This window comes from Nicotiana sylvestris, chromosome 6, assembly GCF_000393655.2.
Source record: "Nicotiana sylvestris chromosome 6, ASM39365v2, whole genome shotgun sequence".
NCBI classification, from domain to species: domain Eukaryota; kingdom Viridiplantae; phylum Streptophyta; class Magnoliopsida; order Solanales; family Solanaceae; genus Nicotiana; species Nicotiana sylvestris.
The window spans coordinates 103,989,195-104,005,304 of record NC_091062.1 but is presented as its reverse complement, the minus strand read 5'-3'; the positions used below and the strand labels follow the sequence as shown (position 1 = coordinate 104,005,304).

Sequence of the window (16,110 nt, the reverse complement as noted above, 5' to 3'; positions counted from 1 at the left end):
TCAGATTGGACCCAGATTGCACTAATGGGCTTTAGCGTCCAATTAATACGAGCATTTGCATCTATACCCGCTTTTTGTGCCACATTATAATTTGTGCTCGCTTTGCAAAAAAAATTGCAAGCGTACCCGCTTTTTCGCATAACTTCAGCATACGGGGCTGAAGTATCAAAAACAATCACGCAAAACTTCAACATTCTAGTAGTCGGGTTTGAAGTTCAGCTCTAGAGCTGAAGTTTTTGTGTTGTAAATGGGAAACTTCAGCTCTAGAGTTGAAGTTTTTTTTACCACCTATTAATATTACATACTAGAGCTGAAGTTTCCAGTTACAACACAAAACCACCTATTAATATTACATACTAGAGCTGAAGTTTTTGTGTTGTAAATGAGAAACTTCAGCTCTAGAGCTGAAGTTTTTTTACCACATGTTAATATTACATACTAGAGCTGAGGTTTTTTACGACCTATTAATATTACATACTACAACTGAAATTTTTTTACCACCTATTAATATTACATACAGTTGCTTGTATTGTATTAGCTAGGCAGGTATAAATATTTTTAAATTAATTAAAAACGTGAAAGGCACAAGAAAAAAATAAAGGTCAGAGAGGGATATATACATGTATCATATGGGGGATTGGATTAGTGGGTAGAAAGCAGAGGAGAGAGCTAGAGCAGTCATTCCAATTCTCGAAGGGAAAAAAGAAAAGCTAAAAAATAAAGTAAGAACGTGAAAGGGTAGCTTTTGCACAGCTTGTGATGTTGTTTTTATGCATATCAATCTCAATCTAGATCCTTGCTTTCTTCTGGTGAGGTACTGAAGCGGAGAAGAAAGGGAGCTGAAGTTGTTTAAAAAGTGGGTACAAGTTAAAAGTTTTAAAAAAATGGGTATAGGTTAAATTGGGGCGACCAAATAGGGCGCCCGTGCAATTTTTACATTAATATGGATCCTGGCCCACGAATCAAAAGTGAAATATCGAGTTCATCACAAGGTCTCTGACATCATGTTCAAGAAGTACGGATTGTAGATACGTTTTTTGTTGTTATAAGATGTATTAGGTGTATTTAAGCTACTGTATTCATGAATACAGTAGCAAAAATAGGCGTGAATCAGGGAAGTCCAGCTAATCAGTTATTGTATTCAAGTGTATTCGACTGTATTCATGGCGTGAAGCATGAGATTATAGCTGGACAGATTATTGTATTCGACTGCATTCACGGCGTGAAACAGGGAATTACACTATTTTTTAAATGGAAAGTGAATCAATTAACATAATAGGCTCCTAATATACCTCAACAAACTCAATTATAACACACAAAATTTGTATTTCCTTGTGTAAAAAAGATTCTCAATCGAAAAATATCTCAAAAACATAGCAATTTTCAGAAAAAGTATATAATACATCTGAATACATAAATTATATTAATTAAAAAAACATATGAATACATTCATGGCATATAGTGAGACAATACAATGAAATACATAGAATACAACGGGATACGTTGAAATACAATGAAAAAAAGACAGTGAATACAATAAAATACATGGAATACAACGAGATACATTGAACTACAATAAAAAAAATAATGAATACAATGAAATATATGAAAATACATTGAAATATATTAACAGAAAATCAAGTTGCTCAGCCCCAAACTCCGTCGTCTTTGTTCAAGAACAAACCCTAATTTCTAGCGAATCCGCCAACAAACCCTAATTTTCGGCGAATCCACAATTGCTATCTCTTGTTACTGGTCTCCCTTGGATGATAATATCGAGGTTTCTTTGCCTTCTTCTAGTGAAAAATGTCCTTCCAGAGAATATGTTGATGCTCATATACAAACTGGTCTTTCTTCTGTTGAATTTTTTGAAGAGTAGTTGTGCCGTCCCAAGTCTCTCTTCTTGCCATCAACTACCAATAAGGTAATCAAAGGCTGCTAGTGACTTCCTTGTGTTTAAAAGGGTTGTGATTGCTTTTGTTGCGTTGCAGATTTGACAATTCCACGAGTAGCACTATCACAACAAAGACAATATACTGTCAAATAATATATAGGATATGAATGGACAATTGGACATGGATCATCAACATAGAATTGTTCTTTCTCTCATACTATTGAACGAAACCAATTAATAATTTCTCTCGGATCATCCTTTTCAGGATACATAAAAGTTAGTTAGGGTTCCGATAGAGTGAAGGATGGCGGAACCGGCGAGTCCAGGCGGCGGCGGCGAAAGCCATGAGAGTGGCGGCAAGCAGAGCCCTTAGTTGTGTTTTTAGGGAATGGGGGAAAAAAATGGCATGTATCAAAGTAGAAAGAGAAAGAAAATAGTGTAACTGAATAGCGTATTTAGTAGCTTAGGGGTATGAGGTAACCAAAATTAGATATTTTGCTATAAACATTAAAAGGTATCTATATAATATAATTTTTTTAAATGATATTTATTTAAAATAAATAAGGTGTTAGCCTTTGCTATGGGAGGTAAAAATTACATCATTAATGTATAGTACACGAAAATGGAAACTCGACTAACAATTTAAAGGTTAGTCGCTTTGTTATCCTCCTAAAAGAAACTATTTTTGCACGATAAGCCATTTACTTAATTTAAGAGTTACTTTTCTATTTCAATAAGAAAATTTATACAGTTTCTCACTTTCTGGTAATAACAATTGATAGTACTTGTATATTGCTATATTCGATAGTAGTATAACACTCAAGGAATATGTACTCAACAGTTTTTTAAATAGAAAAGTTGCTCGTTTAAGCAAGACCACTGAATCTATGAAGCATTTAATGTTACCAAGGTCAACCTCACTTTTTGTATTTTAAAAGAAAAAAAAGAATGGTTAGTTAAATTATCAAACCTCACTTTTTGTATTTTAAAAGAAAAAAAAGAATGGTTAGTTAAATTATCAAACTGTTTTTGCCCATGAGATGAACTTTGCCTCTGAAATTGATGTTTGTACCATGACATGAGGCTAACATAGAGGAAATTAGTTGCTCTGAAGACGAGGTCAAGTCCTATTTCAGTGGTGTATCAAGAATCATAAATTTAATAATTTCAGCTCTTACATGTATGTATGTGCCTCTTAATCTATTGCCATTTGTAAATCTAGCAACAAACCATTCGATCAAACTACACTAATTGGCTTTTTAATTTCCAGCCGGAGGAACCCGCAAACCATGCTTTAACTTTAACTACCGTTGAGTTTAGTTCTTAAATTTTCTCATTTGCAAGAAAAGCTGAAAAAAACCCAGGCAGAACGAATAAACATACAAACAGACAAACTATAGGAAGATTTCAAGACAGGAATTCTCGTACAAATGGCTCAACTTGATCCGTTACAAAAAATTTCACAGACATCCAAAACTCCCAAGTCCAATTCACCAACTTTTGAACAACTTTTACAAGGTTATTTAGTTCTCTGACAAACTTAATTAGCAAGTCGAGATTAATTTCATTTTAATACTATCTGCATTTCTATATTTACTGGCTTTTTAGTACTGCATTTGATTAGGAAATGAAAGGAGTTGGTCAACAAATACCTCCCCAACAGCTTATGATCAAGAAGAATATACACCAACTCATGGCAAGAAATCAGTTATCACCAAAGTTAAGGAAAAAGCAAAGAAACTCAAATACAGTTTAAGTGGCAAGAAGAAGCTGCATGAGAATGATGTCCACGACCACGACGATAACAGTACACCTTCATGGGGCGCTACTTTGGATGATGAAGATGAAGAAGATGAAGATCCTGAATATCTTGGTGCTCCAAGTAATATGTTCTTTACATTACTCGATCATTATTTCTACGTACCTTTCATATTCAATTAAGAACAATCGGTACAAGTGTAGATTTATATACATTCTGTTCTAACCATGGTGAAGAAATTAAAGCCAACATTTTCCAATTAAGGCAGTGCTAGTAAATGTAGCCTCGTAACAACATGAATTAATAGAGTACGAACCTTAACATGATCACAAAGAAATTTTACACAGTTAATCGTGGATTTAGACAGAATTGAATGATCCTCATATCTCAAGCAGTGACGGAAGCAGGATTGTCACCAAGGAGATTCAAAAAAAAGTTTAACACATAAAAAAACTAAGAAAATTTATCATCTAACATATATACATGATAAAAAGATTTGATCATATACATTGTAATTTTCGCCGAACCCCTTGCGTCTACCTAGCTCCGCCCCTGATCCCAAGCTGGAAATCCCATATATACCTAGTGCTTATTATCGTTGTTATTTAAAGGTATTATTTAGCAGATAAATTTTAATAGCTTGTCATGACAATTACTATAGTCAACTAATTGAATAAACTTATTAGATCTTTTTCCTTTTTCTTATTGAATTTAGCTTCTTCAATGAGTATATATTTGCTTGAGATGATATATTATATTGCTTCATGTGTACTCCTGCTGCTGTCTTTAGTGTATGAATCGGAACTGGCACCTGAGACTTATAAAGAAGCAGCACGACAACACCCACGAGCAGATCCAGTGGTATCCGAGAAGCATGCTGTTCCGACCAGCATCAAACATGAGTTTATTGAACAAGACAATATGGAGAAATTACCAGATAGCCCCAGTAAAACCATAACAGAAACTGTAACAGAGAAGTTAGCACCAGCTTATGCTGCAGTATCTGATGCAACCCACGCTATTGCTTCAAAATTTTCAGGCCTCACTCTAACAAATAGCAACGAGCAAGAATCTGGGAACCAGCATGCAGCGCCAAAAACTGGTCATTTTGCTGAAAGTAATGCGAGTAAGTTGGGACAAAATGTAGAGCAAAATGCTAGTGGTATTAGCAGCCCAGGAAAATGGGACAAAGGTGTTTCAGTAAAAGAGTACTTTGTAGAAAAATTTGAACCTGGTGAAGGCGAGAGATCACTTTCTCAAATCATAACTGAGGCTATGAGCCCTAGGCAAGCAGCTTCTGGTGATAAAGGTAACGTCGAATAGTATGTCTGTATGTAATTTTTCTCAAATCAGTGTACGGGCAATATCGAAAATAAAGTCGTTCACAACTCTGTTTTGGCGTAACAGGTATAGTGGAGAAGATGAAGGGTGCTGTAACGTCATTTATTCGGCCTGACGATTCCCCTAAATCAACACAAAATAGCATCAAATCATCATCAGCTCCCAACAATCCCATTTCTACAACTGCCACTTTCTCTCCTAAAAGTCCCAGCTTGTCTTCTAAGAACATTGTTATCTCTACTAATGATAATCTGCCTCAAGATAATCCCATCGCTATGCCTCATAAGAGTCCCATTTCCACTACCAACGAAACTGCAGCATCATTATCCCATTTTCCTGAGTTCCACAGTGCAAGCTCATCACCTCTCATTCCCATCTCCACCAGCGTTCACGAAGGTAATTCTTATTCAAAATTTAAAGTGCCTAACTAGTCAGTAAATACTTATTTGTTTCTCACGGAGGATTCTTTATTGCAGTTATTGAGGAACAAAGCCATGGAAGAATTCTCCAACCTAATTAACTGAAAATCGAATTACAGATATCTCGAAATAAAGAATCAATATACTGATTCCATTTTTTTTTGTATTAGTAATAAGCATAAGCAAAATAAATAAAGAGCATCTGTAGCATTTTGTTTTGACTTTTAGATATACGTCGCTGCAATTTCAGCGACAAGTTATTTTTTTAGTAGTGTCTACAAATCTTTTTTTACACAGCTGACCCCAAACTTGTTTGGGACTAAGGCGTAGTTACAGTAGTAGTAGTAGTAGTAGTTGTTGTTGTTGTTAACAAAATTTGTTTTGAAGAGTTGTATCGAGTCACGAAGAACAATCCATCCGCAGTATATCTGAAGAGTCAGGACAAATTGTCTGCAAGAAGGTTTCAACCTCTAATTCTGTAATGTTGGGCATCCAAGATCGTTGACCATATATCAACTTTTTCTTCCCTAATCAGATTGAGAAATCTAGAAAAGATACTCTTTGAAATTTCATCTAGTCAGATTATACCTGAAGACTGAAGCTAAGTGATCAGAAATGAAATATGTAGAACCTTTATTGAGAAATGCAAGAATTAAGCATATCAATCAAACAACTAAGCCTTCCAAATAGTTGGGTCAGTTATATATACTTTCCGTATTCATTTCCGTATTGCGCTGTATTCAGCATGTTGTATCGACCATGTTTTCTAAGAATATTTATATATTCCTATATTGTAAAAAGCCGTATTAGGGTTCTTGGGATGGAAAAAAATAAAGATGGGTCAAATGAATAAATTGCACTGCCATTGGTTCAATTGAATTATGAAAAAATATAAAGCTACGACTTTTGTGTCAAATTAACACAATGTAGTGATGCAATGGATCGAGAAGAGAGCTAGTTGAATTGGAAGAAGAAAACTTGGATAGAAATCTACTTGATTCTCATTTCTTCAACTGAATCTAATGAGCTACATAACCGCTATATATATACAAGTGTTAAGTCTCTATTTCACCGACTAATACTAACTCTAGTTAAATAACTCACTTTGCTAACCAACTAACTAACTAACTAATGCCAGATCAGCTAGTTATACTCTTAACACTCCCTCTCAAACTGATGCTTTGAATATATTCTCGCCTCCAAGCTGATTCAACAGGAACTCATGATGTGCTTTGCCAATACTCTTTGTCAGCAAATCTGTCGGTTGATCTTTTGTTTACAAATGATGAGTTAAGATCATTCCTTGACCCAGTTCTTCTCTTACAAAATGATAGTCTATATATATATGTCTAGTCCTTTCATGGAATATAGGATTTGCACCAATTTGGATTGCAGCCTTGCTGTCACAAAATAAATCAACAAGTTGATGACGTTCAATTCCAAGTTCATTAAATAGACCTATCAGCCAAGTGATCTCAGCTACACATGATGCCATACTCCTGAATTCAGCTTCAGCTGAGCTTCTGGCTACAGTTTCTTGCTTCTTTGACTTCCATAACACTAAAGCTTCTCCAAACTTCACAAGGTACCCTGACAGATCTTCTTGTCTGCAGGCAAGAGCCCCAATCTGAATCACAGAATGCCTGCAACTGCTTGGTTTCCACTACTGGTATCACAAATCATAAGCCTAGTGATATCTTTAGATACCTGACAATTCTTAGAGCAGCTTCCATGTGTGATTGTTTTGGAACATGCATATATTGATTTAGTACTTGCACTCCAAAAGATATGTTTGGTCTGGTCATGGTCAAGTATAATAGTCTGCCGACCAACCTTTGATATTCACCAGGATCCCTCAGTATAGGATCTTCATGGCCTGCATCTCTGTTGAATGCTCTATCATATTCAACTAATGTGAGTTTTTGATTGCACTTCAAAACAGTACCAGCTGTCTTTGCTCTTTCTAGACCAAGTTCAGATTCTAACTCCAAAGTGTACTTCCTTTGACATATGTGTATGTCCTTCTTTGATCTAGCAAACTCAATGCCTAGGAAGAATTTCATTTCCCCAAGGTCCTTCATTTTAAACTTCTTTTGATGGTCTTTTCTTGTTTTGATCAGCAGCTCATGACTTCTTCTTGTAATGATTAGGTCATCAACATATATTAGAATCACAAATATATCACTGCTTAGCTTCTGTGTGAACAATGAGTAGTCAAAGTGATTTTGAACAAAGCCCAACTGATGCAAAACTTTAGTCAATTTGAGATTCCACTGTCTTGGTGCTTGTTTCAGACCATGCAGTGACTTGTGTAATTTGCAGACTTTTTTAATCTCCCCCTGTCTAGAAAATCTATTTGGAATGGTCATGTAGACTTATTCTAAGATATCACCTTGGAAGAAAGTATTGTAGACATCCATTTGATAGATGAACCAATGCTTAGATGCAGCCACAACCACCACTGATATAACAATAACCATTTTTGCTATTGGTGAGAATGTTTCTTTGTAATCCAGCCCTTCTTATTGACTGTAACCTTTTGCCACTAAGCATGCCTTATACCTTTCCACTCCTCCTGATGATTTTTATTTGACTTTGGACACCCATTTGCACCCAATGAGAGCTTTGTCTTCAGGTAGATCCACAATACTCCATGTGTTGTTTTCCTCAAGAGCAGCTATCTCCAGTTTCATTGCTTCAATCCACTTTGGATCTGCAACAGCTTCACTGAAGGTGGAAGGATCCAAAATAGATGAGTAGGAGTTCAAGGCAGCCTTGTACGAAGATGTCAGTTGATCATAACAGACATAAGATGAGATAGGATAGGCATAAGCGGAGGCCTTAGTAGTGACATAGTCTTGCAGCCATAGAGGTTGTTTCACAGTTCTATAATTCTAAGTGCTTCAGTTGGTTGTTCTACAGTAGCAGGGACAGGTTTGATGACAGAGTCATCGGTTGATATATCACAAGGTTCATTTGAAGCTCTAGGTTGATTTGCGGTATTATAGGGAATTGAGGAAAATGGAGATAAGCTTGTATTCCCTTCTTCTTGTATAGACTGAGGATCGCAGTGTTGAGGATTTGGTAAGGACTGAGTATAGACAGGTGAGTATAGGATGCTGGGCTCTAAACTGGAAATAGATGTGATGTGGAGGGTGTAAAATGTTTAAATGGAAATAGATCTTCCTTGAAAACCACATTCCCGCTAACAAAGAATGTTTTAGCATGCAAGTCATAGAGTTTATAACCCTTTTGAGTAGATGAATATCCTATTAGAATAGCTGGAATATCTCTAGCTGATATCTTATCAGTGACATTTGGACTTGATGCATATGCAAGACAACCAAAGACCCTCAAGTGATCAATACCAGGAGGGTGTAAGAATAACATTTCAAAGTATGATCTGTTTTGCAAAATAACAGAAGGCAATCTGTTTAGAAGATATATAGTTGTAGAAACACATTCCCCCCAAAACCTCACAGGTACAACCCCTCGAAATCTCAGTGACCTAGAAACATTCAGAATTCATCTATGCTTCCTCTCCACTACACCATTCTCCTGAGATGTGTAGACATATATGTTCTCAAAACATGAACATTAGAATAGAACTTGTTCTTTACCAGCTAAAAGTTGTCTCATAACAACAATAATTTCAGCTTTATTATTCAACAAGAATATTCAGGTATACCTGGAGAAATCATCTACTAGTATTAGAAAGTACCTCTTACCATCATGTATAAGCATTCTATATGGACCCCAAACATCACCACGTACTAATTGAATTATTTGAACTAGTAGTACTTGTAGGAAATGAAAGTTTAGACTAGTTTGCAAGTGGACACATTGTGCAGTGATGCTTTTTATTTGGTTTGGACTGTCTTAAAGACTCTATTTTCCTAAGTACACCAAAGGGTGCATGGCCTAGCCTATTATGCCATACAGATAAAGGAACACTAACAGACACATAGGAGCAAATGTTTCTGATGAGCTACTATAAATATAACTGAGCTTGAGTTGAGTTTGGCCTCAGGTAGTACTATCCACCGTCTTCTCGACCAATCCCCTTCACATGTCCACTGAAGTGATCCTGGAAGAGGCAGAAATCAGGAAAGAATGTCACACAACATCTCAGTTCATTTGTCAATTGAGAGACATATAATAGATTAAACTTGAAGTCAGGAATAAACAGATTATTTTGAATCTCTTGATTTCTGAATATACTAGATGTTCCTGTGTTTGATATTGATACCACATTACCAGTTGGTAAATATACTTTTTCACCTTTTAAATTAGAGTCTCTATACATCTTGTTCAACAGAGTAGTTTGTTACCATATGATTAGTTGCCTTGGTGTCAATTGTCCACCTATCATCAATAATTCTAGATAGGAAGGAAAATATACCTGTTGTTATTGTTGTTGTTGGTTGAGTAGAACTTCCTTCCTCATTTACTTTGCCAAGCATCTGTAGGATTTGTCAGCATTTTTCTGCGGTAAAGTAAGATGCTGAGACATCAATTGGAGTCAGTTGTGGCTTAACACCATCACCTTATATCCTCCATTATTATTTCCTACAAAGTTAGCTGCTGGAAAGGATTCATGGGCTCCAAATGTATGCATTTATTAACCAGTAGTTCTAGATGCTCCATTATTCCCTGCAAAGTTGGCTGCAGAGAATGTGCCTCCCTTTCTTTTGCTTTTAAAGTCAGCAAGATAACAATTTAATTTGTAACCGTTTTTTCTAGTGTGTCCCTTATAGTTGCAATAGTCATAAAAGAGATTATAATTTTTCATACGTTTCTGATGAAAACTACCTCTGGTGAAAACAAAAGCAACAGTTTCACGGCTTTCTACAAAAAAAACCAGTATAAGCACTAGCCCTTTGACTTACCCTCTCCATTATCATAGAGTAGGCTTTGTTAATAGAGGGAGCAAGTATCATCATCAACAGTTGGCTTCTAGCATGTTCATACGACTCATTAAACCTCATAAGAAATTGTAGAAGCTTTAATCTCTCCATAAACATAATAAACTCACGATATTTCTCACAATCACATCTAGGGTTTGGAGCTGAATTCTCAAATTTTGCCCACAGTAGACGCAATTTCGAAAAATATGAGAAGATTGACCTAGTACCTTGATTTATTGTAGCAATGTCCTTGTGAATTTGAAAAATTCTGGAGAGATCAACCTTGTCGAACCTCTCTTTCAGATCATTCTACACAGCATTGGCATTTGAAGAATAAACGATTCCATTAATTCTGGCGAGACGTAATTCATTATCTATGACAACACTATCACATTGTATCTCTCCAAGAGGTCCACTAGATTTGGACATTTGTTCTCTCGTTTGCACTTGCCATCTATGAACCCTAACTTGTTTCGTCCTAGAATGGTGATTCTCATAGCACAATTTTACATAGAGTAATTCTCTGGACCTCGTAGCTGCAATGAAATCAAAATTCTCCTGAATTATCATTTGAGTTCAGAAATAGAGGATGATTATGACCTAGATTTTCTAGAACTTCATTGTCAACTTCTGCCATTGTTGAGCTCACAAACAAACACTGAGATGAGCGATTAATCTCGAGCAGTAGGCTCTGATACCATGTCAAATTAACACAATGCACTGATGCAATGAATCGAGAAGAGAGCTAGATGAATTGGAAGAAGAAAACTTGGAGAGAAATCTATTTGATTCTCATTTCTTCAACTGAATCTAATGAGCTATATAACAACTATATGTATACAAGTGTTAAGTCTCTATTTCACCAACTACTACTAACTCTAGTTAAATAACTAACTCACTTTGCTAATTACCTAACCAACTAACTAACTAAGTGACTAGTGCCACATCAACTTATTATACTCTCAATATTTTGCTCTTAATATGAATGATTTATAATGAGAGTAAAAATATTATAATTTTATTAGTGTCTGATATACAGAAAAGTCGGTTTCTATTTGAAATACGCAACAAATAGAGTATTACAAATTATATATATATATATATATATATATATATATATATATATATATATATATATATATATATATATATATTGGTCCGAACATATAGATTGGTTGTTGATTAAGAATAATTTAGGTAGACACTTGCAAAACAGAAACAAACATTGTTTGCTTTACTATTAAGAAGAAAAAATAACTTACATGCACATGATATTTAGGCCAAATTATATTTAGCTTATCATAGTTAATTAAAGTATAAAATTATAAGATGAAAATGTGTATTGACATGGGCGGGGCGATTCAAGTACTTTAGTGGCCTAAAGCCAAAATTTATTTGGAAGCCTTAAATTTAAAAAATAAATAACTTTTTTCCCATAAAATATTATTGTTCTAACTTTTTAAGATGCAAAGTTGTTAATAATTTTTTTATTATTGATTTCTTCTAATAATTCTTTTTCGAATGATAATATAGTCAACTCATTTAATCTTTCATGTGAACAATTGCTCTTAGGTAAGATTTTGTTAATTTTAATTTTTTTAAAAAGATTTCGCAGAGGCAACTTTTAACATTACTTCAAAAGACATATAAATATTTGAAAAAAAAATCTAGTCTTTTTTTTTGATTGAATGTCTATTAGAGTATTATTTACTACGTTTACTATTTTGTTAATACTTTTAATTTAGAAAATAAGTCTAAACCATCAGTATCAGAGTAATTATTGTATTTTAAGAAACATTCAAGGTTAAGACAATATTCTTTGAGAATTATTGACATGTAATGATATTATATTTTTATCACTAAAACTTTTGAATTATTGAACTTTTAAACTCTTGAAGAACGAAATAAAAGAGAAAGTATGTAATCTTATGAGAGACGGAAAAAGAAAGATTGTGACTTAGACAAAACAAGAAAAAGAGTGTAAAATTTTACAACTATTCATACATCCCATAATAATCATTCTGATATTGATGGTTTATTCACAAATGTAAAAAAAAAATTATCTTACCTTTTATATGAAAAAATTAATTTTTCTACTCAAAGGACTCAATATAGAAAACCTATAAATTTATTATTGTTAAAAAATGGCTGGCCCAAATTTGGAGGCCAAAGCAAGTGTCTTATTTGCTTCACTATGGAGGTGGTAGTGCGTATTATTTACTTATGGTATAGTGATAAAATTATACATAAAAACATGAGTTATGTATTTATTGGTTGATGTAAACATCAAATGCGAGTAAAATTTATGACAAACCATGACCAACTAATTATTTGCGCCACCAACAACTTGGGTCCCTTCTCATTTTGAAACTTCAATTGGTTTCAGTAAAAAGCTGGCTTCATTTTTAACCTTCTAGTTAATTATATTTAGTTATGAATTAAGAGCATTTTTTGTCTCTAGTCTTTGTGTATTCACACAGCTTAATTAGGACTTTCTGTATGTCTCACGTATTGAGAGTAGGTAGGAATAGAAACAACAGATTCAACCTCATGCATATGTGTTTAACCTAAAAATTGATTTTAGAATAAATAATTAAATTTATATTTTAACACCACTAGCAAATAGATTAATACAAAGTGCGCGTAATAAATTTGAGGGTAACAACGATAAATCAAACGAAGATAAAAATAAAAGAAATTTTATTGAGCGTACGCCTCTGGGGAGACAGTAATGAAGTACAATCTCGAAAAGAGGAAGAGAATATGATAATGAAGAGAATAATAACTTAATGAGTGAATAGTGAATGTTATATGTTCTCAAATGATCTTTACAAATGACTAGACTAGGGTATTTATATCCTAGGAGGGATGTGATTGTTTCGAGTTTGTCACGACCTCGGTTCGTCCTCCGTGAACCATCGTGACGGCACCTAGTCTCTACGATTAGGCAAGCCTATCGATGCGGAAGATAAACAAAATTGTGGAAGAAATAAAATAAAAAAACTAAAATAGTGAAATAAAACAGTATTTAAAGTACCGTTCGGCATACACAATAACAACTCTCGAAACTAATAACATTTCCCAAAACCCGAAATCTCATGATCACAAGCTTTTAAATGTCTACAAGCATCTAACTCCAGAATATCTAACAAAGAAACGAAAGTACAGAAGGGCTAATACAAAAAGGTAGAGTAGAAAGGGACTCTTCGGTCTGCGGACGCGGCAAATATATCTCGGAGTCTCTACAAGCGCCTCGCCTCAAGCGTGATAGTCTGAGTAGAAGCACCCGGATCTGCACATGAAAAAAACATGCACAGAAAAGGCATGAGTACACCATAGCAGTACTCAGTAAGTGCCAAGCCTAACCTCGGTCGGATAGTGATGAAGAAGGTCAGGGCCCTACTGAGGTTAAATGAAATATAAGGTATGACAGTATAGAATAAGACAGTAAAAATTAAGTGTAACAGTAAGTAATAATATAGAATAGAAAGAACAATAACAGTTATAACAGAGACAGGGAAATCACAGAAAGAAGTACAGCTTAACACGGAGACAACAACTGGGGATCTCTTAGTATCCCGAGGATCTCTTATTATCCTCAATATGTGTGCCGGGGATCTCTTGGTATCCCGAGGATCTCTTAGTATCCTCAATATTTATGTTGGGGATCTCTCGGTATCCCAAGGATATCTTAGTATCCTCAATACGTGCCGGGGATCTCTTGGTATCCCGCACTACAGTTCGAATCAATATATATATGTGCAGGGGGTCCCGGGATACCGTCCCGTAGTCCCAAAGTAAACACGCAGCAACAACACGAAAAACACTCAATTAAATTCAATTTCACAACAAGGTAAACAAGTATTTCTAGCCTAGCATGCTTCATGTAGTCCAAAAAAGACAATTGGAGCAAATAAAGCAGTAAAGTAATTGGGCATGATTCTCTAAGCTAAAAGCAGGCTTAAAAGTGCAAGTAGAATAAATAGGAAGGGAAAACACAATTAAAGGTACTTAATGAAAATAGGATTTTTCAATAATTAGCACAAGTATGCACTCGTCACCTCACGTACAAGGCATTTCAAATATCAACAATACCAATCCTAAGGGGAATTTCCCCCACATAAGGTTAGGCAAGCCACTTACCTCGAACCGGCTCAAAATCAACCTGAAATCACGTTCTTGCCACGAGTATTCGACTCCAAATGGCCCAAATCTATTCAATTCAATTGCACAAAATAAATAACACTTCAAGTAACTGATTCTACTAATAAATTCTAAGCTAATACGCGAAATTAGGTAAAATGACCAAAATGCCCCTCAGGCACCCGTCTCGGAATCGGGTAAAATTTATATTTTCAGAATTCTCATACTCTCAATAGTTCATGCATACCAAAATTATCCAAATCCAAGGTCAAATTCCCAATCAAAATTCGAATTCTAGGTCTAAGAACTTTCTTCCAATTTCTTTTCCCCAATGTTCATCTTCAATCCAAAATTAAATGACAAAACTAACAATAGATTAATGAAATACGACTAAAAAGGGTTAAGGAATTGTTATCCACTGATTTCCTCTTCAAATTCCCCCAAAATCGCCCTCTCCCGAGCTCTAAATCAATTTCTAACTTGTTGAAACTAAACCCTCGAATTCTGATTTTTCTGCCAGCAAAGTCGCATCCGAGGCTCAATTTTCGCATCTGCGATACCGTTTCTGTGGTCAAGGGAACCGCTTCTGCGGTTCTCACTTAAAATTTCCTCTCCGCATCTGCGATCCATATGCCGCATCTGCGGTCATGCAAGTGCGGTAACACATCCGCTTCTACAGTTCCTACTCACTCTCCTCTTGGCCGCTTCTGCTGCTTGACTCCGCATCTTCGGGAGTCGCATCTGCGGCCTCTCAACCTCAGATGTGGTTATGACAGCAGCCCAAAGACTTCAGCTGCAACTCTAACTTTCCAACTTCCCGTTAACCACCTGAAATCATCCTGAGGCCCCTAGGACCTCAGCCAAAAACACAGACAAGTCATACCTCTGTCCAAACTTATACAAATCTTCACAACACCTTAAACAACATCGAATCAACCAATTAGCATCGGATTCAAGCCTAAGAACTTCAAAAACTCTCAAAATACGCTTTTGATCAAAAAGTCTATCAAACCTCGTCCGAATGACTTGAAATTTTGCACACACGTCACATTCAACACTACGAAGCTACTCCAACTTTCGGAATTCCATTTTGACCCTCGGATCAAAATCTCACTATCGAACCGGAAACTTCAAAAATTCAGCTTTCGGCATTTCAAGCCTAAATTAGCTATGGGTCTCCAAAATACAATCCGAACATGTCCTAAACCCAAAATCACCCAACGGAGCTAACAAAATCATCGAAATTCCATTCCGAGGTCATCTTTATACAGTTTCGACTATGGTCAAATTTCCAAAACTTAAGCTCTCATTTAGGTACTAAGTGTCCCAAAACTCTCCGAAACTCCAAATAATTCCTCCCGGCAACTCACAATAGTAGAAAAAACATGGGAAAAGCAGTTAATAGGAGATTGGGGCGTAAATTCTTAAAACGACCAGCCGGGTCGTCACATCCTCCCACACTTAAACATTTGTTCGTCCTCGAACGAGCATAGAGACATACCTAAAGTAGTGAAAAGATGAGGGTAATGGCTGCGCATATCCATCTCGGTCTCCCAGGTTGCCTCCTCGACCAGCTGACCTCGCCATTGAACCTTTACTGATGCGATGTTCTTTGACCTCAACTGTAACGACCCGATCGGTTGTTTT

At 35.6% G+C, this 16,110-nt stretch overlaps 1 protein-coding gene across 1 annotated transcript; it reads left to right on the top strand.

The window, feature by feature from the left end:
• Positions 1 to 3,124: 3,124 nt before the first annotated feature.
• Positions 3,125 to 6,102, top strand: LOC104228788 (hyphally regulated cell wall protein 3). The gene is made up of 5 exons (XM_009781327.2): positions 3,125 to 3,412; positions 3,519 to 3,776; positions 4,444 to 4,962; positions 5,061 to 5,390; positions 5,471 to 6,102. Exons 1-5 carry the CDS (start codon positions 3,325 to 3,327, stop codon positions 5,512 to 5,514), a joined length of 1,239 nt encoding a protein of 412 aa, XP_009779629.1. The 5' UTR covers positions 3,125 to 3,324; the 3' UTR covers positions 5,515 to 6,102.
• The last annotated feature ends 10,008 nt before the right edge of the window (positions 6,103 to 16,110 follow it).